The sequence below is a fragment of the Strix aluco genome, chromosome 5 (assembly GCF_031877795.1).
Source record: "Strix aluco isolate bStrAlu1 chromosome 5, bStrAlu1.hap1, whole genome shotgun sequence".
Classification (NCBI taxonomy): Eukaryota; Metazoa; Chordata; class Aves; order Strigiformes; family Strigidae; genus Strix; species Strix aluco.
Genome location: NC_133935.1, coordinates 34,208,884 through 34,236,034, shown reverse-complemented (window position 1 = coordinate 34,236,034; position 27,151 = coordinate 34,208,884). Strand labels below are relative to the sequence as shown.

At 43.7% G+C, this 27,151-nt stretch overlaps 4 protein-coding genes across 4 annotated transcripts; 3 read left to right on the top strand and 1 right to left on the bottom strand.

The window, feature by feature from the left end:
- Positions 1–1,673: 1,673 nt before the first annotated feature.
- WBP11 (WW domain binding protein 11) lies at positions 1,674–13,483 on the top strand. The gene is made up of 12 exons (XM_074826905.1): positions 1,674–1,841; positions 3,532–3,648; positions 4,462–4,493; positions 5,113–5,206; positions 5,850–6,046; positions 6,921–7,054; positions 7,759–7,958; positions 8,854–9,048; positions 9,636–9,737; positions 10,568–10,882; positions 11,644–11,826; positions 12,378–13,483. Exons 2-12 carry the CDS (start codon positions 3,585–3,587, stop codon positions 12,809–12,811), a joined length of 1,950 nt encoding a protein of 649 aa, XP_074683006.1. The 5' UTR covers positions 1,674–1,841; positions 3,532–3,584; the 3' UTR covers positions 12,812–13,483.
- Positions 13,484–18,132: 4,649 nt separating this feature from the next.
- On the top strand, positions 18,133–18,712 carry LOC141924439 (histone H2A). The gene has a single exon (XM_074826903.1). It carries the CDS (start codon positions 18,166–18,168, stop codon positions 18,553–18,555), a length of 390 nt encoding a protein of 129 aa, XP_074683004.1. The 5' UTR covers positions 18,133–18,165; the 3' UTR covers positions 18,556–18,712.
- A 133-nt stretch (positions 18,713–18,845) lies between these two features.
- Positions 18,846–21,330, top strand: LOC141924438 (histone H1-like). The gene has a single exon (XM_074826902.1). It carries the CDS (start codon positions 20,591–20,593, stop codon positions 21,245–21,247), a length of 657 nt encoding a protein of 218 aa, XP_074683003.1. The 5' UTR covers positions 18,846–20,590; the 3' UTR covers positions 21,248–21,330.
- Positions 21,331–22,141: 811 nt separating this feature from the next.
- Positions 22,142–22,964, bottom strand: LOC141924440 (histone H2B 1/2/3/4/6). Its single transcript, XM_074826904.1, has one exon. It carries the CDS (start codon positions 22,933–22,935, stop codon positions 22,555–22,557), a length of 381 nt encoding a protein of 126 aa, XP_074683005.1. The 5' UTR covers positions 22,936–22,964; the 3' UTR covers positions 22,142–22,554.
- Between the last annotated feature and the right edge of the window lie 4,187 nt (positions 22,965–27,151).

Here is a 27,151-nt window from a genome sequence, read left to right as displayed (position 1 = left end):
AGAAAGCAGTTAGGGATGAGGCAGTACCACTGTTCCCACTGAGCGCAGTATTGTCATGACAGAAGACCACAAGCCCTGTGAGGAGTGGCCAGTCTTCAAAGCCTCAGCTGTCCCCTTCTCCAGTGACATGGTACATGACAGGGATGTGCGTGGCCACAGCGTTCCCATCACACCCCCCCAAGCATTCTCCCTCTGCTCCGTCTGTTGTTCTGGACAAAGGATTAAGAATTAAAACTGTATAATATGCATGTTCCAAATAAGAACAGCCCCAAAGAAGAAAAGAAACTGTAAACCAGCCAAAACCAGTCTAACCTGCTTTCAAACCTGGTAACAAGAACAAGAACAGGCCAAAGAAGCACAAGGTGAGGATGACTGCTGTGTACATGGTTAGCAAGACCCCCAAGAGCTAGGGCTTCAGGAGCTCTGGCTCTGAGGATGCTCCTCGGCTGCCCATCTGCTAACCTGGATTTTGTGCAGTTTGCGACTAATGTTGGTGTTAATGCGATGCACAGTTTAAATGTATAGTCTTGCTTCTACCCACCCTGCAATGATCCTTCATAAAGTTCCAAGTTTGCCAACTAGGTCTCCATTATTTGAAGAACTGTAACAACATTGCACGTAACAGTAACAACTGTAACAGCATGGCAGGTTCACCCAGAGCAAGGGGTCTACAAATCCCACTCAGAGATCCGACCACCTCTGCTCCCAGGAGCATCTGTGCATAGAAAAATGTCCTTCCTACACTTCCCCCTGGCTTACTGATTCTTCAAGCCTGCACCCATACTTTATTGTTTGCCCCTTCTTATTCACAGTGATGCGACTGGTGTTCAAGGAGACGTTTCAGGTATCTTTATCCTGGTTCTTTATGTGTCTGTGGACTTTTGTTGGGAGACGTACTTTGGGCACGGAGGCAGAACAGTTCTTACCAAATGTTTACCAGCCTCTCCAAAGCTGATCACCAGTTTACCACAGGAGGGGCTGCAGGGAAAGACAACAGAGTAACTTCTGTGGTCCCTGCTGGGACAAAACTAGCTTCCCTGTTCTCTTTGCACAGCCTGAGTTGCCCGATGAACATCACCCACTCAGTTTTCTCCCGTAGACCCCTGAAACAGCAGCTGCCACAGGAGCCTAACAGAGGGATGCCAGCCCCCCTCGCAGGGGAACGGTGCTGCCTTCAGGGCAAACCCAACAAGAAACGCGTATCACATCTGAGACTAAGAGGAACTCCTGCGCCCTCAGCACTTTATTCCCCACGGACAATTGGCTTCTCACACGCCCCTCAGCTCCACCTTGTTTCAGGACAGAGGGCGCATTGTGTAGGATCTTCCCAGGAAAGCGTGGGGGAAGAGTGGCCGCAGTGACCACGTTCACAGCGCTCCTCTTCCGTCCCAGCGTATTTCCAGCACCGGCCACAGTGGCGCAGCACTCCCTCACCCCAAAGCGGGCCCCTCCCCACCCCCCACCCGAACTGGCCTGCCCCCGCCTGCCCCCGCTCCCGCCCCGCCGCCTGAGGGGCCGGACGCAACGGCCGCGCGCAACGGCCCACGCCGCTCACGTGATGCCCCGAGGGGCGCGCGGCGCCTCGAGCCCCGCCCCAACCATAGAGGAGCCTCCGCGCGGGGGAGAAAAGAGCAGCGGAACCATAGAGCTGGCGTTGGCGCGCTAAAGCTCCCGCTTCCGGAGCGCGGCTCCGCGCGGCGCGGCAGTCGCGCTTTACGGCGGCGCGCCACTCGGTCCCGGTTCAAGATGGCGGTGGGGCCGTGGCGGCAAGGAGCGTGGGGGTTATAGAGGCCGCTGCAGCGGGAGGGAGCCGGGCCGCCCCGCCCCGGCCGGGCGGAGGGGTGAGAGGAGAGGGACGGGACGGGACGGGGCTGGGAGGAGAAGGAAAGCGAGGAGGGAGACGGCGGTTTGCGCTACCGCCTTCTCTTCCTCAGCTTGGGGGGGAGGAGGGGAGGCTTTCGTGTGCCTCATAGGAGGCTTTCTGCCTCGTTCCCCAGGGGCCAAAAAATCATAAATTTAGTGGTTGGGTTTTTTTTTTGTTTTGTTGTTTTGTTGTTTTTGGGTTTTTTTGTTGTTTTTTTCTTTCGGCTGTTAACTTGTTGCGTTAAAACTCTTTGGTTTGTGTCCTAAAGGATTTGGGATCGAGGTTCCATAAGTTTATTATCTTTCTCTTTACCCTTTAAATGTTAGAAATGTGGAGAATACGGGGTGCAAATGTAACTCCTATTCTGTTTGTTGAGCGTCCTACCTAAAGAAATGGTAGTGTCTTGCAAAAAAATTCGTGTAATCTTATAAATAGAAAGTATGTTATTGGTGATCACAAATCATGGGGTGCTCTTGCGAACAGCAGGCCACCTGTGAGCATAACCTGGTAGTATAAGTCATGAGCAGAGCTCAAGATTTTTACTAGTCAGTGTATTGAATGTGCTCAGTGCTTGGAGATTGCTAGGAACTCCTCTGTGAGACCTTGAAGCACTGAACGAAGCACTGTGCTTAAATTTCTTTTTAGGCTGTAAGGGGAGGCATGTCATCTAGTGGTTTAAAAGTGACATTTGTAATCAGGAAAGAAGGATGCACATGGTGACTGCAGTGAGGCTGCAGAGAACTTCAGACCGAACTTGTGAATACTTTCACTTTGGTCGCAATCTGTGTGGATGCAGTATGGTGACTAGGAAGTTGTGTCCCATCAACTCACAAACTTAAGAGGTTGTTTCAGACTTTGGGGTGGAATCTGTTGTGTCTTTTTCTTTCGTTTTGTTTTTTTCCCAGTGGTATTTTGGCAGGGAAGTAAGGCTGGAGGTGGGGGGAGATTAGAACTGTGAGAGAGGCAACATCCCTGACTAGTTTGGATGCTTCTGTAGTCATCTGTAAGTTGTATAAATGTCTAAAGACAAGCAATAATTCTTTCCAGAGTAACCTTTTCTTCTTTGGTTGTCATAATACAGCTTGAAATAATACTGATGGAGATAGAGAGTGTAAGGGCAGTGGTATAGCAGTGGTCTATGGGGAAGAGAAGAGATGGATGTGTGTGCAGAACACTTGCTGATGGATACAGTGGTGCTAGGGAGAGAAATTAAGGGCAGCTTAAAATCCTGAGGAAAGGAGGAAATTTGTGGGAAACATTTAAAAATGAGAGGAATGGAAAGATAAAGATTGAAGAGCTCTCATGAGAGTAAATGAAAAGCTAGAAGGACTCTGATATGCTCTTAGGAAGACAGAATCCGTATTTCTCCATACCTGTATCCCTCTGTAGTGTAAGCAAGAAGCTTCTTTGAGTCTTAGAGTGAATAAGGAACTAGTTGATTAGTTTGAAGTAGATACTTAGTAAAGTAGTAGTAAGTAGGTACTTAAATAGTAGTATTTAGGTAGAGTAGGGTGATTTTGATGTGAATGTGTGAGCTTGTAGTAGGGTTTGAAGACCTCACAAGTATTTGAGGTTTTTGAGGGAGCAACTCTGGTGATCTAGAGAGGAGGAATAAGCATACTCAAGCTGCTGGTGCATAGGATCTGAAACAATGTTGTCTTTTCTAGGTCTCTCCCTCTTTTTAATTTGTTTTTTTTGAGGCGGAAGGAAAACACTCAAAATGGGGCGGAGATCTACATCATCCACCAAGAGTGGGAAGTTTATGAACCCCACGGATCAGGCCCGTAAGTATCCACAAAAGCTAAGCAGATGGGAATGGGGTGGGGGTGGGGGGGGCAGTCCAGTCCTAGGGAAGCAGATAAAAAGCTTTCCATGAGGATAAGATTCTCACTTGTGAATCAGAACTGAGTTTCCTTAACTTGAAAAATACCGTCTCAGTTTTGGCTGGTGTAAAAACTTCCTGAGAAGGCTGCTTGCTTGCATGCTGTTGCTTCTCTGAGTATTTACCTCATAAGTTTTTACTGTAGTTATCAGTGTTCAAAGGTCTTTGTACTTAGCTGTTGGCTAAACTGCAAGCTGCTTTCTGGGACATGGTTAATCTGAATTTGAGGAACATGTCAAATTTTGCAGATGCTCTGATTAGATGAGGGAGTTGTCTGTGTTTTTTTTCCTTTTGGCCAAATGTTATCAATGCTAAGCAGATAAAGAAAATCCGTAATTCCATAGTGAATATGCTTTATTTCGGATGCATACTCAAAGCCTACATATTTTCAAAGTGTGTTGTCTGTCATTGACTCTGTTTCAGCTTCTGGGCAGCAATCCCATCATGATTGCACACATCACTATGACTCTTGCTCCCTATTGTTCTTTTTTTGTATAGAAACACCCCTGCTTCTGGATATAGGAAGACTGTATAACACACATGAAATTGAAATCTATTCCATGCTTATTTCGATTTCACTGAGAAGATGAGTTAACAGTTACAGTCTTTGTAAAATGAGTGAACTGTTGAGAAACAGTCTTGATGAAGGAGAGGTTCTTCATGGACTTGATTGTCTCTTTCAAGTTGTTATTTTCTCTTTTCCCCTCCTCTCTAGGGAAGGAAGCGCGGAAAAGGGAACTAAAGAAGGTAAATAAGCAGATCAGGAATTTTTATTTGGCATTCCCTGTACTATGTATCATGTTTGTGAATGTAATGGGCCACGGCTGATGAACAGACTACAGATGTTTTGGTTGATATCCTAAGATTCACTTTGGAAAATACTGTCCAAACAAGTAGCTTAAGAAAACATAGACAGAAATCTTGTTTTGACCAGTCATATCTCATTATCTACTATTTTTTAACTTGTGATGACTACAGCTTTTTGAAACATTTTTGTGAGTACTTGGGAATAAAAAAAAACCCACCAAAACAAAATCCCAAACCAAATGACAAATAAACTACCTGAAACTCTCATACTTTTTAGCATGTTTTACTGTATACCTTGTGGCAGTTGGTTTATTTTGTTGATTGTACGTGTCTTTGTTGGAGTGAATGAATTATAGAAGCATTTGTAAATAGCAAGATAGAGGAATTAAAATTCCCATAAGTTTTAATTACCTTTGCTGCTAATGGTTAACATTTACAGGGCATTTTGAGGTGCATTTTTTTCTGCAGACTGGGAGTATTGAGAGGGGAGTATTTGGTACAAAGGTTCTGTCTCTTTCTCCTGTGATATTTTTCTGATCTCCTTGATGTCCGATCTTAGAACAAAAAGCAACGAATGATGGTACGAGCAGCTGTACTAAAGATGAAAGATCCAAAGCAAATTATCCGGGACATGGAAAAATTGGATGAGATGGGTGAGTGAGAGGTACCAAGTGTTGGACTTAAGTAGTGGTTTCACAGAATCATCTAGGTTGGAAAGGACCTTGAAGATCATCCAGTCCAACCATTAACCTAACAGTGACAGTTCCCAACTACACCATATCTCTCAGCGCTATGTCAGCCTGACTCTTAAACACCTCCAGGGATGGGGACTCCACCACCTCCCTGGGCAGCCCATTCCAACACCTAACAATCCGTTCTGGAAAGAAATGCTTCCTAATATGTAGTCTAAACCTTCCCTGGCGCAACTTGAGGCTTTTGTGTAGCTTTTGAGGTTTGTGTAGATGCATACATAGTTTTAAGGGACAACTGAGGGACTAAAATAGAGTAACGTTTTTTTCTTTCATGTTAGAAGGGGAGATTCTGTGAATAATCAGGAATTGATTATGATTTGATGTGGTGCTATTAAAGATGACTTTTTTTTCAGGAAGATGGCTATTATAAAAAACTAGTGTCCGTGATAGTGACTTAGAGTTGAGGGAGGGGATTGTTGTAGCGCTGAAGACTTCCTGAAAACAGGGATTGGAAGTTGTTTGCTTTGAAGTTGTTTCATTTCTCACAGTTGTGGAGCAGAGTAACTTAAGAATTTTTGGGTTGTTTTTTGCTGTCTTGGATTAGAGTTTAACCCAGTACAGCAGCCACAACTTAATGAGAAAGTGCTAAAGGATAAACGCAAAAAACTCCGTGAGACTTTTGAGCGCATCTTGCGGCTCTACGAGAAGGAGAATCCTGACATCTATAAAGAACTGCGCAAGTTGGAAGTAGAGTATGAGCAGAAGAGATCACAACTTAGCCAGTATTTTGATGCTGTCAAGGTAATGCTTACTATATTTCGGGCTTGTAACTGTGGTATTGTATACTCTTTGTCCACTTATTAGGTTTGACAATTATGAAGTAAGGGAACTTTTTATAAGACCAGTATATATGTTTTTTGGCCCATATTAAGTACTTGTATTAATTTGGGTAGTATCTTCAGTTACAGCATTTAAGTGAGGGTAGCATGGGGATTATCAAGTTTGTATTTGTCTCTGATACACTGATTTCATTCAACAAGAAATTACAGGGGAAAGGGAAATTTATGTTGCAAATCAACAATACCAGAATTTGTTTTCTGTGTTAAAGAGAGTGAGCCTGTGAGTGTGCAGTTGGTATTTCTGTGAATTTCTACTAAATCTGTTGCTGGAAATAATGAGAATCCTTTGGCATTTCTTTAAAGAGCTTTATTTGACATTCTTCCCTACCATATTGGAGAACATAATGTTGCCCAAGTGCAAGTACCTGTAGGATTTTTTTTTTTTTTCCTTTGGAATATGCAGCAGCCTGTGATTTGTGCCTTCTGGATACTTAAAAAATACAGGCATACTCGTCTGCAGCCTCACTGCTTTGGGGACTGAAGGTCTAAAGAGAGATGAAAACCTGACTGGGTTTTGACTGAAATACTAAAACCTTTCATGGGTGCACTGTATGTGCTTCGTTTTGTGTTGAAAGCTTTTCCTCTTGACTTTTTCCCAAATGTCTTTCATGGACTGCTGCAAGATAATGTGCCTTCAGAACAGACACCTTTGGCAAGCGATGGCAGGTCCTGTGTGTTCTGTACGCTGGAAGGTAATGAGGTTGTACAGTAGCTCTGTGGGAATAACTTTTTTTTTTTTCCTTTTCTTTTCTTTTTCCCCTCCCCCCCCCCCCCAGAATGCTCAGCATGTTGAAGTGGAAAGTATCCCCTTACCTGATATGCCACATGCTCCCTCCAACATCCTCATACAGGACATTCCTCTTCCAGGGGCCCAACCCCCTTCTATCCTCAAGAAGACATCAGCCTATGGGTAAGAGGGGAGGAAAAAAAAACTTGGGGAGGAAGTAAAGAAAAGGAGCACTTTTATTACTGGGGAGGAGCTAGGGGTAGAAGCAGAGATAATACAGACTAGGAGAAATCAGGAGTTCTGTGTGACTGAATTGTACTTTTTTTAACCAAAGCCCTTCTTAATCTTTTCCTACTATTACAGGTTTTTGTTTAAATTTGTTTATGAGTAATATATGTCTTTTAGCATTTGTCTTTCTGCATATCAGTAAAACTTAAAGCCCTGCAACTTCGAATGTAAATGTCCCTTAAATTGTCATGTATGTGTTCTGTTGTCTTGCTAGTGTATTCAGTTTAACCTCCTAGTTTACTTGTTTATCAGGTTTCTCATTCTAGTACTGGTTCTTTCTATTTCTTTGAGTAGTCTTCCATTTTCACCAACTGTGGTTACTTCATTCTGCACCTGTGATGGGATTCAATACTTGTTTGTTTTTCAGTCTTCAGTTGCCTTTTGAGAAGCTTGCTTTTGTCTGATCTTCAGCAATCATGCCTCTGTATGATGTTGTAAACTCCTTGGGACAAATCTGTACTTTATGAATGTTCATGTTTCTCTTTAGAAAGCTTCTGTGTGAGCAGTGATGAGAGAAGGCTAAAGAATTCTGTTAAGCTCATGTATGTCTTTGTTCATTTGTGTTGTTTTGTGTTTCTTGTTTCCTTTCTTATTTCCAGACCACCAGTTCGGTCCATTTCTGTACTGCCTCCTCCTGGGCTTGGTGTTCCCCGTTTACCTCCAGGCAGGAAGCCTCCTGGACCTCCTCCAGGGCCACCCCCACCTCAGGTCCTACAGATGTATGGCCGTAAAGTGGGTTTCACCTTGGAGATGGCTCCTCGAAGGCGAGAAGAGGAGATTTCTTACAGTTCTGAAGCAGGTAAGGACTTTCCTATTACTGTCTGGGGTTTTCCTTGACCTCTCTGTTTTGCTATGGATAGTACTGTCATGAGCATAGTGTGCCCTAGACAAGGTATTCTCTGATAATATGGATGCTAATACTACTTGAGGGACTCTTGTTAAGTGATTGTACCTCTGAGATGATTCTAGTATATTTCAAAATACCTGCAATTTTGTTGTCAGCTATATTTTTAAATGCTGAAACTTATAACTTTCAGATACCTGTTTTTTTGTTATGTTGCCCGATGGGATATTTTCCCATGGAGCCTTAGAAGGCTGAAACATTGTTCATATTATCCCTTTAAAAAAAAAAAAAAAAAAAAAAAAACAACAAAAAACCCCCCCAAAAAACTCCCAACTTTCTCTGAGAATTCTTCCCTTCTCAAAAAAAAAAACCAAACAAAAACTAAAAGCAAAGTAACAAAAACTATCCAAAAAACCCCAAAACACATGCAACCCCAAAAAATCCAAACCAAGCCTGGATATGGTTTTGGTAGGAGACTGTAGGTCCTCCTTTAACACAGTTACTATATCTTCCCTAGAAACTGTTGTGAATGGGTAGATCAGCTTTTTGCATACCAGAAAGCATGGAGCATTTCAATGGTGGGTGAGTGCTGTATAGAAATGAACTAATGAGTTGTAGGTAGGAGTTGCCTTCACTGGTTTGCTGTGCAAATTAACTAGCTGGTTAATAGGAAATCTTACAAATAGACTCTCCAAAATATTTTTTAAGAATGTGCTAAACAGTAAAGAGTTGACAGTATGTCCGTGCTGTTGCTAGGGGGTTTTTTCTAACTGTAGACATACAAAATATTCTGTCTTTCACTCCAGTGTATTTGGAGTTTATGCATTTCCTAATACTTTGCTTCCTGCAGGACAGCGAGGGCATGATGACGATATGTCCAGTACTAGCGAAGATGAAGGTTATCCTGAGGATATGGATCAAGACAAGCATGATGAGAGTAGCGATGATAGTGACAGTGATAGGTCAGATGCAGACAGCGAAGGCGAGGACTTCCTGCATCGTGATAATGACAAGGAGAGGGAAGGTGGTGAAGAAAAGAAATCAGGTATGATGGGAAGTTACAGATTGGGGTTTGATTTTTCAAAAGAGGAACACTACTTAGCAGAGTTTGTGTCTCTTTTCCTGCCTGGTGGGGAAAGTAGTTTGTCTATCCAGCTAACTGTTCTAATTCAGCTAAATTCCAGCTGAAGAATTTTTATTGGTAAATAGATCAGAAGGAAACTATCTTTCAGATGGACCTGTTTTCTTAACAGTTGATGTAACTTAGTAAGGTTGCAAACCATTTTTCACCTGAAGCATTGAATTGACAGGGCACCCTACAAAAATTAAGCCTCAGTGTAAAATATACTCACTCTTTAGTGACTTGAACAACTAAGACAACTAAATTTCATACTACTAATGCTTCTGGATAATATTTTTTTTCTTCATTACTTGGGGGAGACCAATAGATAAAGAATACTATGTTAGCAAAACTTCAAATAATCAGTAACGCCAGTGTTCATCCTTATGTAATGAGCATCATTATGTTAGAATGATACATTATCCATATCAGCTAGAAGACTTAAATCTATCTGACTTCTGTTATTTTCTTCCTACTTCCTGCCACCCTTGCCCATACTCTGCTTTCCCCAGGTCATAGCGTACGGTTTGCAGACATGCCTGGGAAATCACGAAAAAAGAAAAAAAACATGAAAGAACTGACTCCACTCCAGGCCATGATGTTACGAATGGCAGGTGAGTGAGATGGATATATTAAGTGGACATATGCCGTTGGGCTTCCAGTTAAAGTTTCTCTGGTAAGCTTCCTTTGTTTGTACAGGTTTTTATTTTATACAGTAAATATTTTACTGTCATAATGTAAGATCTGCTAAAAGACTAAGCTGTGGTTAGGTATTGGCATTTTTTAAATCATTTTTAGTCTAGTAGCAGTGTGTGTTTTGCATAGCAGAGTTGAAGTTATGGTAGCAACTTATGGGTTTTTTTGATGTACTGAGGTTTTTTTCTTCTAAATTTTGTCTTGCTTCACTCTTAAACAATTGCTCAAACAGAGTATGAACCTCTTAGTGAAAGAAAGGGTGATATTGTGTTTATGGGCTCAGCCTGTGTCCTGTAAGGATTTGCACTCCCTAAAAATAGCCTTTTGTAAAAATAAGTTAACCAATAGAGTGCTGATTTCTTTTTCTTTTGTTTTAGAAAGACACCCCAGTGTCTTTCAAAGGCACTGGAGTTTCTTGGACATGGGAATTATGTTTATTTTGAGGTGTTGTCCCCTTCCCGCCCCCGTCCCCACAAACTCGCACAAACCATAGATCAAATATCTGCAGTTTGTGTTGGTAGTAGAAGTTTCAACTCCCACAGGAACACATAGCTCTTGGTGGCAAAGCTCTAGCCATAACTGTGATTTTTTTTTTTTTTCTTTTTCTGTATAACAAAATGTGGTCAGCTTTTCTTTCTTTTGAAGTAAGGTTTATCTTTCTTCTTTTATTTTGTGTGCTCAGGTTTTTTTGATGTTCACAAAGAGATTACCTGTGGACTGATTTTTATAAGTATGTCTCCATTTCCAGGTCAGGAAATTCCAGAAGAAGGGAGAGAAGTGGAGGAATATTCAGAAGAGGAGGAGGAGGAGGAAGAGGACTCTGAGTCTGAAGAGACATCACAGCAACAACAGCAACAACAACTCAGTGAGGAAGCTCTTGCAGAGACTGGGTCATCTACTGCAACTTCCCAGACACAACAGCAGCAACCGCCTCCACAGCCAGTTCCTCCAGCTCAGATACAGGCACCTCCCATGCCTGGGCCGCCTCCACTAGGACCACCGCCGGCCCCTCCACTGAGGCCTCCGGGACCACCCACTGGCCTTCCTCCTGGCCCTCCACCAGGTGAATACTTGATTTACTCTGGTTTGAAGGATGCAGGCTCTCAGTACTATAGACAGTGTATCAGTTTGGGAGTTTTGAAGCTGCAGATTGCGTGGCAGTTGGGGTACAGGAGCCCAGTGTGGTAATTGCTGAGACCTGTGTGATTTCTTCTGTAGTCAGTCTATTACTGTACTGTGCTTTTGAGGCATCCAGCTCCTGTGGCTGTAGTCAGCCTGATGGGCTTGTTTGTTAGCCCTAACACTGACAGGCAGCAGTGGAACCAGTGTTGGGAGTATGAAGAACAAGGCCTGGTGCCAAATAACTCTCCAGTGTTTTAAACAAAGTTCTCTTTCCATTGTCTTCCTTGCTGTTATGTTTCTGATACTTCCTAGAGGGGGAATCTCAAACCAGTTATTTTCAATAGAGCAAAACTACTTCTTTTCAGGCCAGAATGACAATCAAATGCCAGAGTGAAAAGTTCTTTCACTTTTAGCTGTTCAAATTCTGACAACCTCAGCTCAGTAGCTGTTCTCAGCTATTGCTTCATTACATGAGGAGGACCCCTTTTTCCAAGTGGGAGAAGATACTTGTACTTGACTATTATGAAGAAACTTTACTCAACTCTACAACTGCTGTCTCTTGAGGTCTGGCAGATGGCTAGTATTAGAATAGCTTCCAAGTTTCTATTGAAGATCTTTATTATTGGCTGATGGGATGGTTGTTTTTTTTTTTTTTTTTTTTAGACCGTGAACTAAGTTTCTCTCTTGTGTGCATGCTTTTAGGAGCTCCTCCGTTCCTGAGACCTCCTGGCTTACCAGGATTGCGTGGGCCTTTACCTCGACTTCTACCACCAGGCCCTCCACCTGGGCGACCACCTGGCCCTCCCCCAGGCCCCCCACCAGGTCTGCCCCCAGGTCCTCCTCCACGTGGTCCCCCTCCTCGTCTGCCCCCTCCTGCCCCACCAGGTAAAGTGGTCTGTTTGCTTCAGCACCAGGTCTCTTCTTGCTTTATTATCCCAATTTTTGCTGTGGTGACCAAGCCAGTAACTGGTTACCAGTTTGGTTTTGTTCCTGTCTGTGTGGCTGCATTGTGCTATGTGCTATTATATTTTTCTGTGTAATAACAAGTAATTCCATGCTGCTGTGTGTAGTTTGGTAGCAAGAAACCTGTCCTCAAAATGGGAATTTCAGAGTTTAAACTTCTGCTGGACTGTTTCTCATTAACCCCCGGGTGCTGTAGCGGTGCTCCACTTGATGAGTTGGAGATAGGGGTATTTATTTTTTTCTGCCTGATCAGACATTTCTGATGACTCTGAAATTCCAGTGAGATGAATCATCAAGAAACTTTATTTTCAGATTATAAATTTAAACTTTGAAAGGGAGCAAGACACAGGTTCCTGTAGCTTTCAGAATCTGAGGAGTAGTGGCATTTTCAGCCCAGCATTTGGTGCAGGGTTGAAAACTTTTTTTAAGACTCCCAGGTGTGGAGTCAGCTCATGCTTCTTTTCTTCTTACAGGTATCCCTCCTCCTCGCCCAGGCATGTTACGGCCACCTCTGGTGCCTCCGTTAGGACCTGCCCCACCTGGGCTCTTCCCACCAGCTCCCATTCCAAATCCTGGGGTACTGAGTGCCCCACCCAGCTTGATTCAGCGCCCCAAGGCAGATGACACCAGTGCGGCCACCATTGAGAAGAAAGCTACGGCCACTATCAGTGCCAAGCCACAGATCACTAACCCCAAGGCAGAGATCACTCGCTTTGTGCCCACTGCCTTGCGAGTGCGCCGGGAGAATAAAGGGGCTTCAGCTGCCTCCCAGAGAAAACAGGATGATGAGCCTGCTCTCCCATTAACCAAAGCTGCCCCTAAGGCTGGATCATCTGCCCCTATCTCTGTACAGACAAAGGATGATGTGTATGAAGCCTTCATGAAGGAAATGGAAGGTCTCCTGTGACCTGTCATAGTCGTAGTCAGCTTTCCTGCCCCTCTGAACACAGATCAGACCACTGCAGAGGGAGGAGAAGGAAAGGTCCTCCTGCAAGCAATGAAAGGGCTCGCATGACAGGGAATCGTTCCCTATCCACAGGTTAACTTGCCAGTATGCTCTGAATAGAGACTGCTGCAGATGAAGTGTGGCTGGAGTCCTCCTTTCAGAGCTAGCATGTCCACTCGGTGGAAGGAAATTACAGTAAAGAAGGTGATGCTGCTTTGCTTGAGTCCTCCCCCTTCCTTGGAGGGAGATAATGGTACTCTGGGGAGGGGGGCATGGGACTGGGGGGTGACTCTGCTCTGCCTGAATCCTTGCACATCCTGAATGCTCTGGTGAGGGTAGTAGAACGGGTTTTTAAGGAGCCAGAAAAGTGTTAGCAGCATTGCATACGCATATGGTTGTCCAGTTTTTATTTTCTGTACTGCTCTTTTCTGTAAATATTTTATAATCCTGTTTTTTAGTTGCAGTGAGATTGATCAATCATCTTTCAGGATAGTCAGGGAGGTAATTTGTTGCGTATACTGTACACTGGAATTTTGCACCCTATCCCCTTTACGGTCATCTTGATGGCTTTTCATCAGCTGGGGAAACTTCATTTTGTCTTGAGAAAGACAATAAATGTTCAGTGTATCAAAATACTGGTTTCCTTGTGATTTGTCTAAAACTAGCATGTAGATGGAAAGGGGGGGGATGTTCTTTGGCCTTGGGGGAAGATAGAGGCACTCTGAACTTCAGCAAAGAAAAGCAGTTGCTACAGTATAAATAGTATGTACTCTTTTTTTTAAACTCATGTTCTGCTATATTCTTTTTAAGTTCCTAGACATCCCTTTCAACCTTTGTTGGTAGCTATCAGAAACTTAAGTCTTGAAGTAATACTAATAATTATAAAACTATTTATTTTATAAACTCTTATTGAAAGGTTTACTTTGTATCAAGCCTCAGATACCCACTGGATGCATCTTGGACAGGCTACCTTCAGTAAAAAATTGTTAAACGATTTTAATTCTAAGAGCTTGACTTGTGGAAAATCTGTTTTCAAATTCTATTAAAGCTTTTAAGGTGCAGATATTTTTTAAAAAAAAGAACTTTAACATTCCCAGCTTAAAGAATTCTTTTTCTGTTTTGGTGGAAGTATTCCTTTAGCTTCATTCACTACGCTGACAGACAAATGTACTAATAACCCTTACCAAATGCAATGAAACAAATCTTTATTCTCATTTGAAACAGACTGCAAAATCTCTTGGAATCTTGTAGACAAATTAGTTTTAAGACCAGTGGGATCAGTTGTGTTGGCAGTGAGTCTCTCCCAAATGAGCTGCTGCTTTAGAGAGGGAATAAATATTTCAAAAATGCAAAGTTTGGTCTGGAACGCTGAATTTGAGCACAAGACCTAATACTAGTAGTTAGCTATTTATGTAGGTGTCTTCATCCTGTTAAAAAAAAAAAAAAAATGTTGTAAGTATGATATAACATGAAAAAGATTGAGAAAACTTCATTGCCCCTGTTGAAGAGCTTGTGATGGGTGTCTTGGTGATTTTTAAGAGTGAGTCCTCTAACTCTATCAATTTCTAGGTGAATATATTCAGGCTTGTGGGTTTTTAGATTTTTTAATAAAGAGAATTTATGTTAAGCTGCCAGAGCAGTAGATATCTCAAATAATACCTTTAGTTGGCTATAAGCCCCAGACAGACCTAGCTGAATCCTCAATGTTTAGAGGTTAAATTTGTTTTAAGGAGACAAAATTATTAGCTACCCAAACTTATACTTCAAAACTTTGATTCTGTTTTTACAAATTCTGGACACAAACAAATAGGTTTGTACAACACTTCTCTCCCTGGTTCAGGAGTTAATTGCAGTTGTCAGTAGTAACTGAAATACTTTTTTTTTTAAGTTACATTTATGGAATATCCTCTTTATTTTAGCTTTTTTAAAAAAATGCATTTTTGTCTTTAAGTGAAATGTGTCAATGATGATTTTTGGGGGGAAGGGGCATCATTGTGGTATTGCTGATCCTCAGTTTCATAATAGTATTGACCCTCCCTCCCAGGAAGCAGCTTAAGTAGAAGAGGAACTGTGTTCTGGAATGAATCCCCCTCATTCAAGGTTGAGAAAATCTCCCTGGCAGCCCTGTGATGACGTTAGTAACCTATAAGAGTCACTTGATTCTGCTCCTCCAGTCTGATTTTTATGTATTTTTTTTACGTTCCATTTGCCATATTCTCACATAGGTGAGCCACCTTTTCTTCTCTTGGGATAGTGAACACTTGCCTGTTGTACCTATCCACTTCAGACTGAGGCAAAAGGGTTTGAATTTGCTACATGTTTAAATGGCAACTTAATGCACAAGGACTGTACATATCAGAAAGGTCACTTCCTTACCCTGTTCACAATAAAAGGGGGTAGTTTCCTATAACTGATAGACCTCTAAGATGCCTTTGGGGGGTGTGTGGGGAGGGGAGGGGGAGAGAGAGTACCCCTGGAATGGGCTTTGAGGCACCATGGAAGAGCTGGATTTGACAATGTAAATCATCCAGGAGCTGACAGATTTTTCTTTTTTTGTTTGTTTGGTGTTTTTTTTTTTGTTTTCCTGGGAGGAGTCTGCGATCAGGGTGCCTGTTATCTCGTGTGGCGCTCATACAGGAGGCTTGTCCCATTCTGTTGTGGTTTTGGATAAATATGTGGGGTTGGGAGCTGTATGTCTAGCTGGGACTATGTGTATAGACTGGCTGCACTTCTTTGTCTTTAATACAGTTCTAAGTGGAAAGAGCACAAAGATGGAAGCTCTTCCTTGTTGCTTTTATCAAAGCAATGGGATCTGTGGATGCCCTGGCTTCAATCCATGCACTCAGGTAAACATCTGGTTCTTCATCAACCATGCAAATCATGGGCCATGGCAGAAACATCAAATCCAGCTTTGAGGACTGCTGGCAACCTTTTCTCCCCCAGCATCAGAAATTATTGTAAAGCAATTCTTTTTCCCTTCATGTTATCTTTGGCCTCTGGTAATGACTCTGAGCGAGTGGAATCCTTAAAAAAAGAACAGATCAATGAAATGTGTTTTGACTGAACATCCATCACATTACATAAAGTTTTGTGCTTATACTTCTATCAAGAGAAGGTAGGAAAATGCTCCCTAGTACCTCTACTGTGTCTCAGTACCCTGACACTGGTCAACAAGGGATTGAATAAGAAAGTGTGTGAAATAGATATATGTGAGTATATATATCATACTGTTTGTTTATTTATTGAGGGAGAATTGAATCTATGTTTAGTATTTAAATAGATTTAAATGTTTTCTTAGAAGGAAGACAAGAACACAGTAGAAAGCTTGTGGCATATTCAACACAGCCCGTGGAAACAATTACATATTTACCTAATGATGGCACTGGTCATGGACACAATCCTGTAATGCCATCTTCTCTACAGCTCCAGAACAGATGTTCTCAGCTCTGGACAACTGTTAACATAAACTAAAGCCCATTTGTCCTTGTTTTTGTATTGTGGTCATACAGAGCTTTGGGATTCTTCTCTGTAGTACCACCTCCATCCTGTGGTCACATTTTTCACCTGTGGCTCTCAGTAGAAAAATGATTGTGGGGAGGAAAAGGGCTGGGAAGGGACGGAGCCACAGAGAAGTGATGTGACTTGCCCAAAGCATAGTTGAAGATTAGTGACTGCATAAAGATGGAAATAGACTCCTGAGACCAGTTAATTTGTTATAACACATTGAATCACACCACTAAGGAAAGATGTTTCCTAAATATTACTGAGCCTTCAGATCAGGGAGCTAGTCCTAGTTACCCAGAAATAAACAGGTTGTGACAGTACTTTGTGTGTGCTATGAAGTTCTTTCTATTTTGCCTGGTTTGTAATCCTCCTGCTGTGACTGGCATATGCTGAACAGTTTAGATCAGAGTTCCTATTTTTGTACCCTTCTGGAAAGAAGGATGTGGTTCTCTCTTAATCACGGAGTTGCAGAGTTTAGATGGAATGCCTTCTTTTGGGTTTTGTTCTTTTGTTTGTTTTAGGTTTTTTGTTTGGGGTTTTTTTTTTGGTAGGCTGTCATGGACCTGGTGAGAGTCATGTCTTTGTCTTTCCCTGAACTATGACAATGCCAGTATCCAGGGTAAGCAGCCTAGCCTGGTGCACACACGCTACTCCCTCCACTGTAACTCTATGATCTCCATATCATAGGATCTGGGGTGCATTACAAAACACCCACAAGTTAGAGTACAACAGCATCAAGGAATGCAGATGGGAGCAAAGAATCACTGAGAACTGGACTTTATGCAAGTGAGAGCAGAATCCGGTGCTGTGGGGGGAAATGGGGCCTGCTGTGCAAGGCTGGGATAGGGGAAGGATGTGGCTAAGTCCAGGATGCAGGTTCCTTCATTGCTTTAGACAAGGATAACGCCTGCCCTTGCTCAAAATGTATGTAAGAATGAGAAAAAGATGTCAGGGAATAAAGAGAAACCATGTGTAATTAGAGCAAAGGAGGAAAAATGAACAGGAATCTCTCTAAGACAAACATCCTGAATCTTGAAGAAGTCACTTCAGCTTATTGGTGTAGTGAGATATTCTCTAGTTTGAGTAAAAGTGTAACAGCCTGACTTCTAATGCTCTGCAGAATAGCCTTGCAAATAGTACTGTATTAGTTTGATTACAGTAATATTTGAGTAATTTGTCTCCAGAATCAGAGAAATTTCCTGTGTTATATGTTCCTACCTCGTTTCTATATCTATCAGTGGTGGGTTGCAAATGTTCCTACCGAAAGCAATGTTTCTCTTTTGTAATAATAATAATATTTTAAAAAGTAATGCTGTAGTAGTAAATCCTGTAGTAAATACAGGATGATCTCTGAAACGGCAGCGATGGCTTTAGCAGAGGTTCCCCCCGTTCCTGGGAGGCAGCTGTGCGCCTCTGCTCTCCTCAGGCAGCTGAGACACGTTTCCCGGTAAGATGACCTTCCGGAGGGGGTCTCGGGGTCAGCGGCGCCCGGGCTGCCCGGCCGAGGCGGGCCAGGAGCGGAGCCCGGGGGGGTTCGGGCCCCGCCCAGGGGTGGGCGCCCCCTCCCCGCCCCTCCCACCGCCTGCTGGCAGGCGGGGGCAGCCCGGCGGGGAGGGCCCGCCGCCCGCTCCCCCATTGGGTGGATTTGGATCCGCAGCGCCATTGGCCGGAGCGAGTGAGAGCGTGCTGCGGCCAATCAGGAAGCAGGCCGGGGCGCGCGGAGAAGCTATAAAAGGTGGCCGGGGGGGGGGGCGTAGCGACGCGTGTGTCACGTCAGTTTGGGCGGCGGCTGCAGAACAGGGTTGGGAGCGATGTCCGGCCGCGGGAAGCAGGGCGGGAAGGCGCGGGCCAAGGCCAAGTCGCGCTCGTCGCGGGCTGGGCTGCAGTTCCCCGTGGGCCGCGTACACCGGCTGCTGCGCAAGGGCAACTACGCGGAGCGGGTGGGCGCCGGCGCCCCGGTGTACCTGGCGGCCGTGCTGGAGTACCTGACGGCCGAGATCCTGGAGCTGGCGGGCAACGCGGCCCGCGACAACAAGAAGACGCGCATCATCCCCCGCCACCTGCAGCTGGCCATCCGCAACGACGAGGAGCTCAACAAGCTGCTGGGCAAGGTGACCATCGCGCAGGGCGGGGTGCTGCCCAACATCCAGGCCGTGCTGCTGCCCAAGAAGACCGACAGCCACAAAGCCAAGAGCAAGTGAAAGAATTATCTGAGGAGCGTTCCCACCTCAAAAGTGACCCAAAGGCTCTTTTTAGAGCCACCCACTTCTTCATAAAAGGAGCTGTAGATCCTGGCAAAAAAATGCCAAGCTAAAATCCTTCCATTTGCTTGTAAAAATAAACTTTCTAAAATCTAAATGTTGGCATTACGAAATACGTTAATTACTGCTAAATACATGCTAAAAATCAACGAGGTTTACCCAGTGTGAAAAGAATCATTCTGCTCTGTAGGGGTGAGAAAGGCACAAAGTTGATTATTGCAAGAAGGAACCTGCAGCCCCAACAGGCCTCTGGTATCAGCTCAGTCCTACGTGAAGCTGAGGTAACTCACTCATGTCTTTAAAACCTGTCCCCCTCTAAACAACCTTTTGACATACAGACTTTGTCTTTTTTTTTTTTTTCATAAGAACACGCATTCTGAATTACTCATTTTTAATACCATTTTCTCATAGCTTTGAGCTGCCATGGCCATTTTGTGCCTGAAATCTGAATGGACTTGAGAATAATTGTTAATCACTGGACAGGCAATTTGAGGTAAAAAGGACTACTGTCACTGTCAGTTTTGACTACCTTATACATAGTGCTGCACATACCATAGAGATGTTCAAATAGAAACAGAAAAATCAGTGGCTATAAGTCAATAAACACGTTTTAATAATTATCCATCCAAAAACATAAATTACTTGAATCGTAACATTGTACAAAATTTTAGTACCACTGACAGTTACAATAGCAAGGGGTAACAAGCAGTTTACAGGCCTTTGGCAGAACAAAGGGTTGTAGGCAACAATAAAAATAACAGAGAATACTTGTTTTAATTCTGTGTACTCTGAAAAATAAAATGAATTTGTTTTGAATTCGTTTAAGTGTGGTCTCGGTAAAGCACAGCTGAAGACTTTCCCCCTCCTGCTAAGCAGCCAGTTTAGTATAGCAGATATATCAGTTGAATATGCTATTTTTAATATTACTTCCAATGCAGGAATCAGTCACTGGACAGTAAAAAAATAGAATATTTTGCAATCTGCTGTGAAAGGGGAGCCCTAACTGATAACTTGAGCAAGTTTTATTATGTAGAAGTATGGAAAAAATCAGCTGCAGCAGTGTCTCCTTGGATAATGATGACTCAGATTTTCACCAATCAAGCTGTATCAAAATAAAAACACTGCTGAATTATAAAGTCATAGGGCACTGATTATAACTATTAACAAAAACTGGCCATGTAAAATTCTTATGTCACCCAATTTTTAAAGAAAATAAGTATTTCTGTAGCAGAGCACTAGGGAACCATGTCTGCATTGTGCACACTGAGCAACACAGTACAAGCTGCTATGCTGTAAAAAGTCATCTCCTTCTGGGGCACAAACAGCCCTTCACAGGACTTTAATCTGCTTCTTGCCTTGTTGCATAATGCACTAATTTAATTTATTTTAATTATTTTGAAAGGGGTAAAGGATTTTGGACAAAGAAGCTAATTTCTAATCCATATTCAGTGCTCAAGATGAGCCTGTGTTACTTCCTCCTCTTTGAAATCAATTTGCGATTAAAATATCGATTCAAATCCCTGATTTTCAGTTCAGATTAAGAGAAGACCCTTTGAAGAACAATAATTAATTAGTCTGAAGATTTAGTTGCCCACGTCGCGGATTTTATTTAGAAGGAAAAACAAAAGTTTCTGTCTCCCGAGGTCTGTCTAGGTCCAGGACTCGGGGTTTATCGCCTCTTTTTTAACTCACCCTTTGCCTCCTCGAAGGGAAACTTTGCTGAGGGGAAGAACAGTCTTTCTTTTCCACGTCGCTGCGAACTGGGGGGCGGTTGGTGGCAGAAATTCTGATAAAAACAGGCTTTTTTGACTCCTAAGAAACACAAAATGAGCGGGGAGAAGGGACCTTTCTGCCGTGCAGCGGGGCGGGCTCTGCAACGCACCAATCACCGTGCGGCTCCTCTCTATAAATATGAGGCCGCTGACTTGCTCCAGGCCCAGTGGTTTCCCCTGATTCGTGGACGACGGCTGCCACTATGTCGGAGACCGCGCCTGTTGCCGCTCCCGCTGTTTCTGCTCCCGGCGCCAAGGCCGCCGCCAAGAAGCCGAAGAAGGCGGCGGGCGGCTCCAAAGCCCGCAAGCCGGCGGGGCCCAGCGTCACCGAGCTGATCACCAAGGCCGTGTCCGCCTCCAAGGAGCGCAAGGGGCTCTCCCTCGCCGCGCTCAAGAAGGCGCTGGCCGCCGGCGGCTACGATGTGGAGAAGAACAACAGCCGTATCAAGCTGGGGCTTAAGAGTCTCGTCAGCAAAGGCACCCTGGTGCAGACCAAGGGCACCGGCGCTTCCGGGTCTTTCAAACTGAATAAGAAACCGGGCGAGACAAAAGAGAAGGCAACTAAGAAAAAGCCGGCAGCCAAGCCTAAGAAGCCGGCGGCCAAGAAGCCCGCCAGCACTGCTAAGAAGCCCAAGAAAGCTGCGGCGGTGAAGAAGAGCCCCAAGAAAGCGAAGAAGCCAGCGGCCGCTGCGGCCAAGAAAGCGGCCAAGAGCCCCAAGAAAGCGGCCAAGGCAGGCCGCCCCAAGAAGGCAGCGAAGAGCCCGGCTAAAGCCAAGGCAGTGAAGCCCAAAGCAGCCAAGCCCAAGGCAGCCAAGCCCAAGGCAGCTAAGGCGAAGAAGGCGGCGCCCAAAAAGAAGTAAAATGACTGAGAAGAAATTACAGAGTTTACTCATTTAAATAAACCCAAAGGCTCTTTTAAGAGCCACCCACTTATTCTCAAAAAGAGCTGGAACGCTACAGTAACCGCAGCAGCAAAACCGAATCTTTAAAGGGTCTTGGTAGGAATTCATACGGAAATAAGAAAGTTTGCTATTTTAGGAAGGTGCGCGTTCGGTGCAGCCTGTGGGGTATCCGGGCTTCCTTAAAGGGGAAGTGTTTTCCTGCGGAGCCGTGCGATAGCCGCAGCCGCTTGCTCCGCCCCCCCTTAATTGACCGGCACAGCCGAGAGCGGCAACAGCCGGCGGCCCAGCGAGCGCCCCTCGGCTGCCGCGCCCGGGCTTGTTTAAAAGTCCCGCGCTGGGCTCGGACTGGCCCCTTTCGCTCTGCAGCCCCGCCCCGTAGGGCGGCAACACCCGCCACCCCCCTCCTTGTTCCCGGCGGCGTCCCCTACGCTCGCTCGGTTCTGTACGGCGCCGCCTCCCCGCTGCACAGCGGCTCCGGAGCTGGGGGTGCGCGGACCAAGGGAAGGGACACGCGTGTGCCGTGCCCCAGCTCTCTGCCTTTGCTCCGCAGGGGAAGGGTGGGCGGCGGCGCGACTTCTGGGGAGGGAACTGGAGCAGGAGAGCTGTAGTCCCACGCTCTACTGCTGCCCTCCCCCAGGTACCCAGCCCATCACCGGCCGCTCCCGAAGAGAGAACCGACTCATACAGAAGTTTGCACGTTGGTCCTTTATACAGGAAAATCCTTCATGAAAAAATCTTTACCTATCGTCTAATGGAGTACGGACAGCTACTTCACTGAAACAAGCGATAGGGCTGGGAAGAACGTAGGAAAAAAAAAAGACTAAGCTACAAAAACACGACTGTAAGACTTGCTTCAGAGACTGCTTTCGCAATATTTATTAAATAAGATAAAGTATGAAAACCTTTAGAAAATAAACGGCAACCTACCTTTCTCCGCAAGACTTCCAGGTTCTGAAAGTGTGGCTGGCAAAACACTAGGAACAAGCTGCTGCTTCTTAGCCACATTCAAGACCAGAGCTAATAGCATGTACTTATTTCTAAGTTTTAAACAACCAAGTAGAACTCTATACCGAGAATGGGCTGTTAAGAGCTCTCCACTTGAAAATTAAGTAGCTACATTTGCAGCTAACCTAACCTTCCAGTGACACGCAAGTGAAATCTGCTTTACGTACCTGCCAAGAAAAAAAGTAATTCAACCCTTCTGTTTGAAAAAATTGGTGGCTCTTAAAAGAGCCTTTGGGTTAAAACTGACAGTCCGAGACGCTCTACTTAGAGCTGGTGTACTTGGTGACGGCCTTGGTGCCCTCGGAGACGGCGTGCTTGGCCAGTTCGCCGGGCAGCAGGAGCCGCACGGCCGTCTGGATCTCCCGCGAGGTGATGGTGGAGCGCTTGTTGTAGTGCGCCAGGCGCGAGGCCTCGCCGGCGATGCGCTCGAAGATGTCGTTGACGAAGGAGTTCATGATGCCCATGGCCTTGGACGAGATGCCCGTGTCGGGGTGCACCTGCTTCAGCACCTTGTACACGTAGATCGAGTAGCTCTCCTTGCGGCTCTTCTTGCGCTTTTTGTCGCCTTTCTTCTGCGTCTTGGTCACCGCCTTCTTGGAGCCCTTCTTGGGCGCGGGGGCGGACTTGGCTGGCTCGGGCATGGCGAAAACTCCTTGACTACTCTGGAGCACCGGAGTGCCCAATAATGCGATTACTCCCGTATTTATAGGGGCCTTATGCAAATCCCTGGCCTCAGCTATTAGCGCTTCTATTGGATAATGAAACCAGGGACGTCACTTTCCTTACGAGAGGCTTCGTAATTGGTCTTTTTTAAAGCCCACGCTGGTATTGGTTAATAGTTGGAATCCTGTCAGCCAATCACAATAAGCTATTTCAATCGCACTGTTCGGTGGCGAAGCTCGTCCTTGGCTGCCTGGTCTCGCCCCGGAGCATCCGGGCTCGCCCGTCTCCTGCAGCTGCCAGATCGGGCGGATTTGTACGTACAAAGGGCGGTTATCAGTAATTTATCCAGGAAAAAAAAACCTAGAGAAAATGGCAAAGGGTTTTGTTACTCTTTTATTCCTTCAAGAAGAAGTATACCTGCATACTTCATGTAATAGCCTGCATTTCTAAAAGCCACATGTTAAATGTAAAAGGGAAAAACTACAACCAGAAAAGATACAGAGGCTCTGGAATACTAAGTTTGTTAATTGTGTTTGAAATTAATTCTTTTGTTCCAAAGAACATGGCTTGTTTTTCAGGCCGTTAAGTGAGATGGATGTTCTGCATTAATCTCTAAATTGAAAGAACGTGAACTTCTTTTGGGACGTATTAAAGACTGGATTAATTTGTTTAAATCAAACCCAAGATATTCCTGGTAATAAAAATAAATCATAGATTTAAAATTGAATTTTGAATTTATTGTGAATCAGAAATTATGGCTGGTTTTTTTGTCAAGTTAACATAATTGTTCAAGAAGAAGAAAATATAATTGTTTAAACAGACTAAAATGATTTTATGGTACTAGGAATTCTAATGTGCTAATTTTTTTATATGATGGAGCACGTGTTGTTCAATATAGTATTACCCTGTGTGTTTCAAAAAAGGGTAGTTTTTTAAAAATTAAAATGCTGTGTGGCAACATTATAAATTATGATTGTAAATGCATTTATCAGTAAATTAGAATGCTATAATCCACTTTTAAAAGGATCAATTTAATTTGTGGTTGAATGAAGATAGGACTGGATAACTTGGTATCATAGCCAGTGCTATAATTATGCTATTTCCTTAAGGGCCATTCAAACTCTAGACTTTCTCAGTATAGAGGAGACGGATGGCATGTGCCTATGCAAGAAGGCACCTATTTGGCTTAGGTAAATGAAGTTTAAGGTGGATGAGACTGCTAAAATCAGAACAAATTAATGATTCAAAAAGATCCCTAAGGATAGTGAGAAAGATTCTGGATACTGGTGCAAGCAATAAAAAGCTCTGTCACCTTACCAGACTGGTTTTGTTTCTGTGTTGTTGTGTTTTTTTTTTTTCCTTTTATGTTGCTGGACAGAATTCTGGATGCACAATTAGTTCCAGCCTACATCCAAAATAGTGCTGTCTGAAGAAAGGGAGCCAGGTGAGGAAGGTGTGGGAACTTTCTCCTTTGCAGTGAGTAATGCTTGCTTGCAAGTGGTTCTGCTGTGCATAACACCTAAACTAGGGAAACAAAGGCAGCCACCTGTGTTGAGGAGAGCAGCTTCATGCTGCCTCTGTGATGCTGCAGCTCTGCTCCCTCTCATCAGGAACAGGGATCATCCATCTCCATTTTCTCTGCTTCCCTCCCAGCTATCAGTAGCAATCCATCAGCTTGGAGAAAATCGGGTAAGGCAGGAGGGAGCTGTATCTGCCTTTTAAGGAGAAGAAACGTATTTCTCTCTTTTTCAGCAAAGCAAGAAGAGAAGCCAGAGTGGCCCATCTCTAAACTTTAACTCCCCACATATAGTGTGAACCTGATGACTTTCTTTTGGCATAAACATAACCTGAAAAATCAGTTCACTCACTGAGAAACCTCTGCCTGGTAACAGGAGTTCTCTTGTGAACATCTGTGAAAGTTCACGACTGGAAAATGTGGCATAGGATCTCCAGTTTTGTGTCCACAATAGCAGAGAAAGGCTGTATTTTTATCTGAAAGAGAAAATGTAGAATAACACAGGGCAATCTCAGGAACAAAAAGTCCATAGATACAGAAAGCAAGGGCATTAAAACCAAAAAAACCCCACAAACACAAAAACCAGCTTCTACAAACACTATATTCCCTGCCTGCCCCCCTCCCCCCAGTCCTTCCAGATAAAAGTGACAGCTGAGGTAGGTGTTAGATATTCTTATATCTAGCAAATTCTGTAAAGATCAGCTATGGAGTAGAAAGATATCCTCCATCGATGAAAGGTGGCTACTGTGAACTGAACAGCAACTGCTTGTTTTTAGCCTTCCAGCTGAAAAGTGTGTTTAAAAAAACACAAAATCAAAACTGAACTCAACCAAATAAACAAACAAACACAAAAAGCAGCAGCTGATTAATAAGTGACGACCAGTCAGTCCTGGTGTAGCATGGTTATGCATGCTGCTCCTTCACAAAAAGGTACAACCAGAGAGTGCTAAAGGTAAAATAACTGGGGAGAGGAGTAGGGAGAGGATTATGAGATGTTTATAAAGGGGTCTCAAGTTCTTGGAAAGAACTGGTTGTGGTAATGGCAGAAGGGCTGAGTTTATTGCATTGTTTAGACCATCAGGATATATGGAAAAGGAATCCAGACATTCATATTTCTCACAACAGTCTAAAATAACCATGTTCACTAAGGGAAATGGATGGGAACTTGTTAATGTCTAGTCACTTGTCATCCATCCTACTTCAACCACAGTGGAGTTTCCAGTGACTGACCAAAGTTTTGGAGGATCCAAAAGAAATAATCCTTCAGAATCAGGAAACCTAAGTCTGATGGGAGAGAACAGAGAAAGTCTTCAAGAACAGCTCCAGAACAACGCAAGGATGTCGGAGCTCAAAGAAGTCACCGGCCTATTGCATGTTACCAAACAGTATGAACTGTGGGACTCTGTCTTTTTTTTCCCTGGTTGGTGTATCTTCTCCAGGTGAACACATTGTGCTACAGGCTGACAGCTTTCTCCTGTTCAGGTAACTGGAAATTACTAGGAGGCAATTGGAAGACATAAAGGCAAAGCTGCTGTTAGTGTTTTGCCACTAAGCTCCTGGGTGACTTCTGCATAGATTTTTTTATGAAAAATACTCTTTCTTATTCTGAAATCTCCAGTTAGAAACATTTTTTTCCTCTCTCTGCTTATTGCTTAAATGGGCTTCAAGAAGAAAAATGGAATTTATGAGTAGTATCTTGGCTCTAATTACCTCACCTTATGCTGTCTCTTCAGCTAGAAATGCTGTAGGACCATTTATCTGATGAGGGAAAGTCAGACACCTGTGTATTACCTTGGGCTTACAGAGTACACCTTGCCACTGCCAAAAGCTCCTGAAAAACAAACCAACAAAAAAACCCAGAAGCAAACAACAGAGACAAAAAGATAGACTTTTAAGAATAGTAGGATAAGTGTGGGAGATTTAGATTGGTTTCTGAATATCATTTCACTTTCATCTGGTAGATTAATCTATGTGGAATACAGAGAAAAAAACCAAGAAGTCATCCCAGGAAAAGTTACAGAACTAGAGAAGACACTCAGCGCATAGCATTCAGAGTTATTAGAAATGTATTGACGATAAGGCACAGCTGCCTAACAGTTGTGATTATTCTGGAGAATTTCTAAACTGCATGACGCACCTTAGAACCACATTTGAGAAGTCTGGTTTTAAGGTTATAGGTAATTGCTGTAGATCTTTCATATGTTGAGACTGAAATATTCAACATAATTGCATTATATGCTGCATACTTTGCAATTTATTGCTGCAAGTTTTATAGCCTTCTTAGTTACTGTTATTATCATCTGAAAACCTAATTACTTAGAGAAACAGCAAACATATGGGTCACGTTTTTATAGCATGAAATAACTGTACTGAAAAAGTCACAAGATGAAAGGAAAGAAGAAAGGAGGAGAGGAAGTTGACATGAGATTTGGACAACTTAAGATTTGGAACAACATTTGGAAACAAGATTTCTAAAGATAATTAAGATGAGGCAACTCATTAAAATGATGTTTTCTTCCATCTGAGTAGAGATATATACTACAGTTTATAAAAATATTCTGGTTTGTGTCCAAAACCATGTGAAGAAAAAAAAAAGCAAAAGAAATACTTTGAGATATTATGTATCCATAAAAAGTAAGACCATGAAAATGAACAAACACGGACCACGTTTCTAAAAG

Excerpts from the sequence above, each read along its gene's own strand:
- LOC141924438 (XM_074826902.1), top strand. The coding sequence starts at position 20,591 with ATGTCGGAGACCGCGCCTGTTGCCGCTCCCGCTGTTTCTGCTCCCGGC.
- LOC141924439 (XM_074826903.1), top strand. The coding sequence starts at position 18,166 with ATGTCCGGCCGCGGGAAGCAGGGCGGGAAGGCGCGGGCCAAGGCCAAG.
- WBP11 (XM_074826905.1), top strand. The coding sequence starts at position 3,585 with ATGGGGCGGAGATCTACATCATCCACCAAGAGTGGGAAGTTTATGAAC. Across the intron at positions 4,494-5,112 it reads GGAAAAGGGAACTAAAGAAG|AACAAAAAGCAACGAATGAT; the intron begins GTAAATAAGCAG and ends GTCCGATCTTAG. Across the intron at positions 10,883-11,643 it reads TCCTCCTGGCCCTCCACCAG|GAGCTCCTCCGTTCCTGAGA; the intron begins GTGAATACTTGA and ends GCATGCTTTTAG.
- LOC141924440 (XM_074826904.1), bottom strand. The coding sequence starts at position 22,935 with ATGCCCGAGCCAGCCAAGTCCGCCCCCGCGCCCAAGAAGGGCTCCAAG.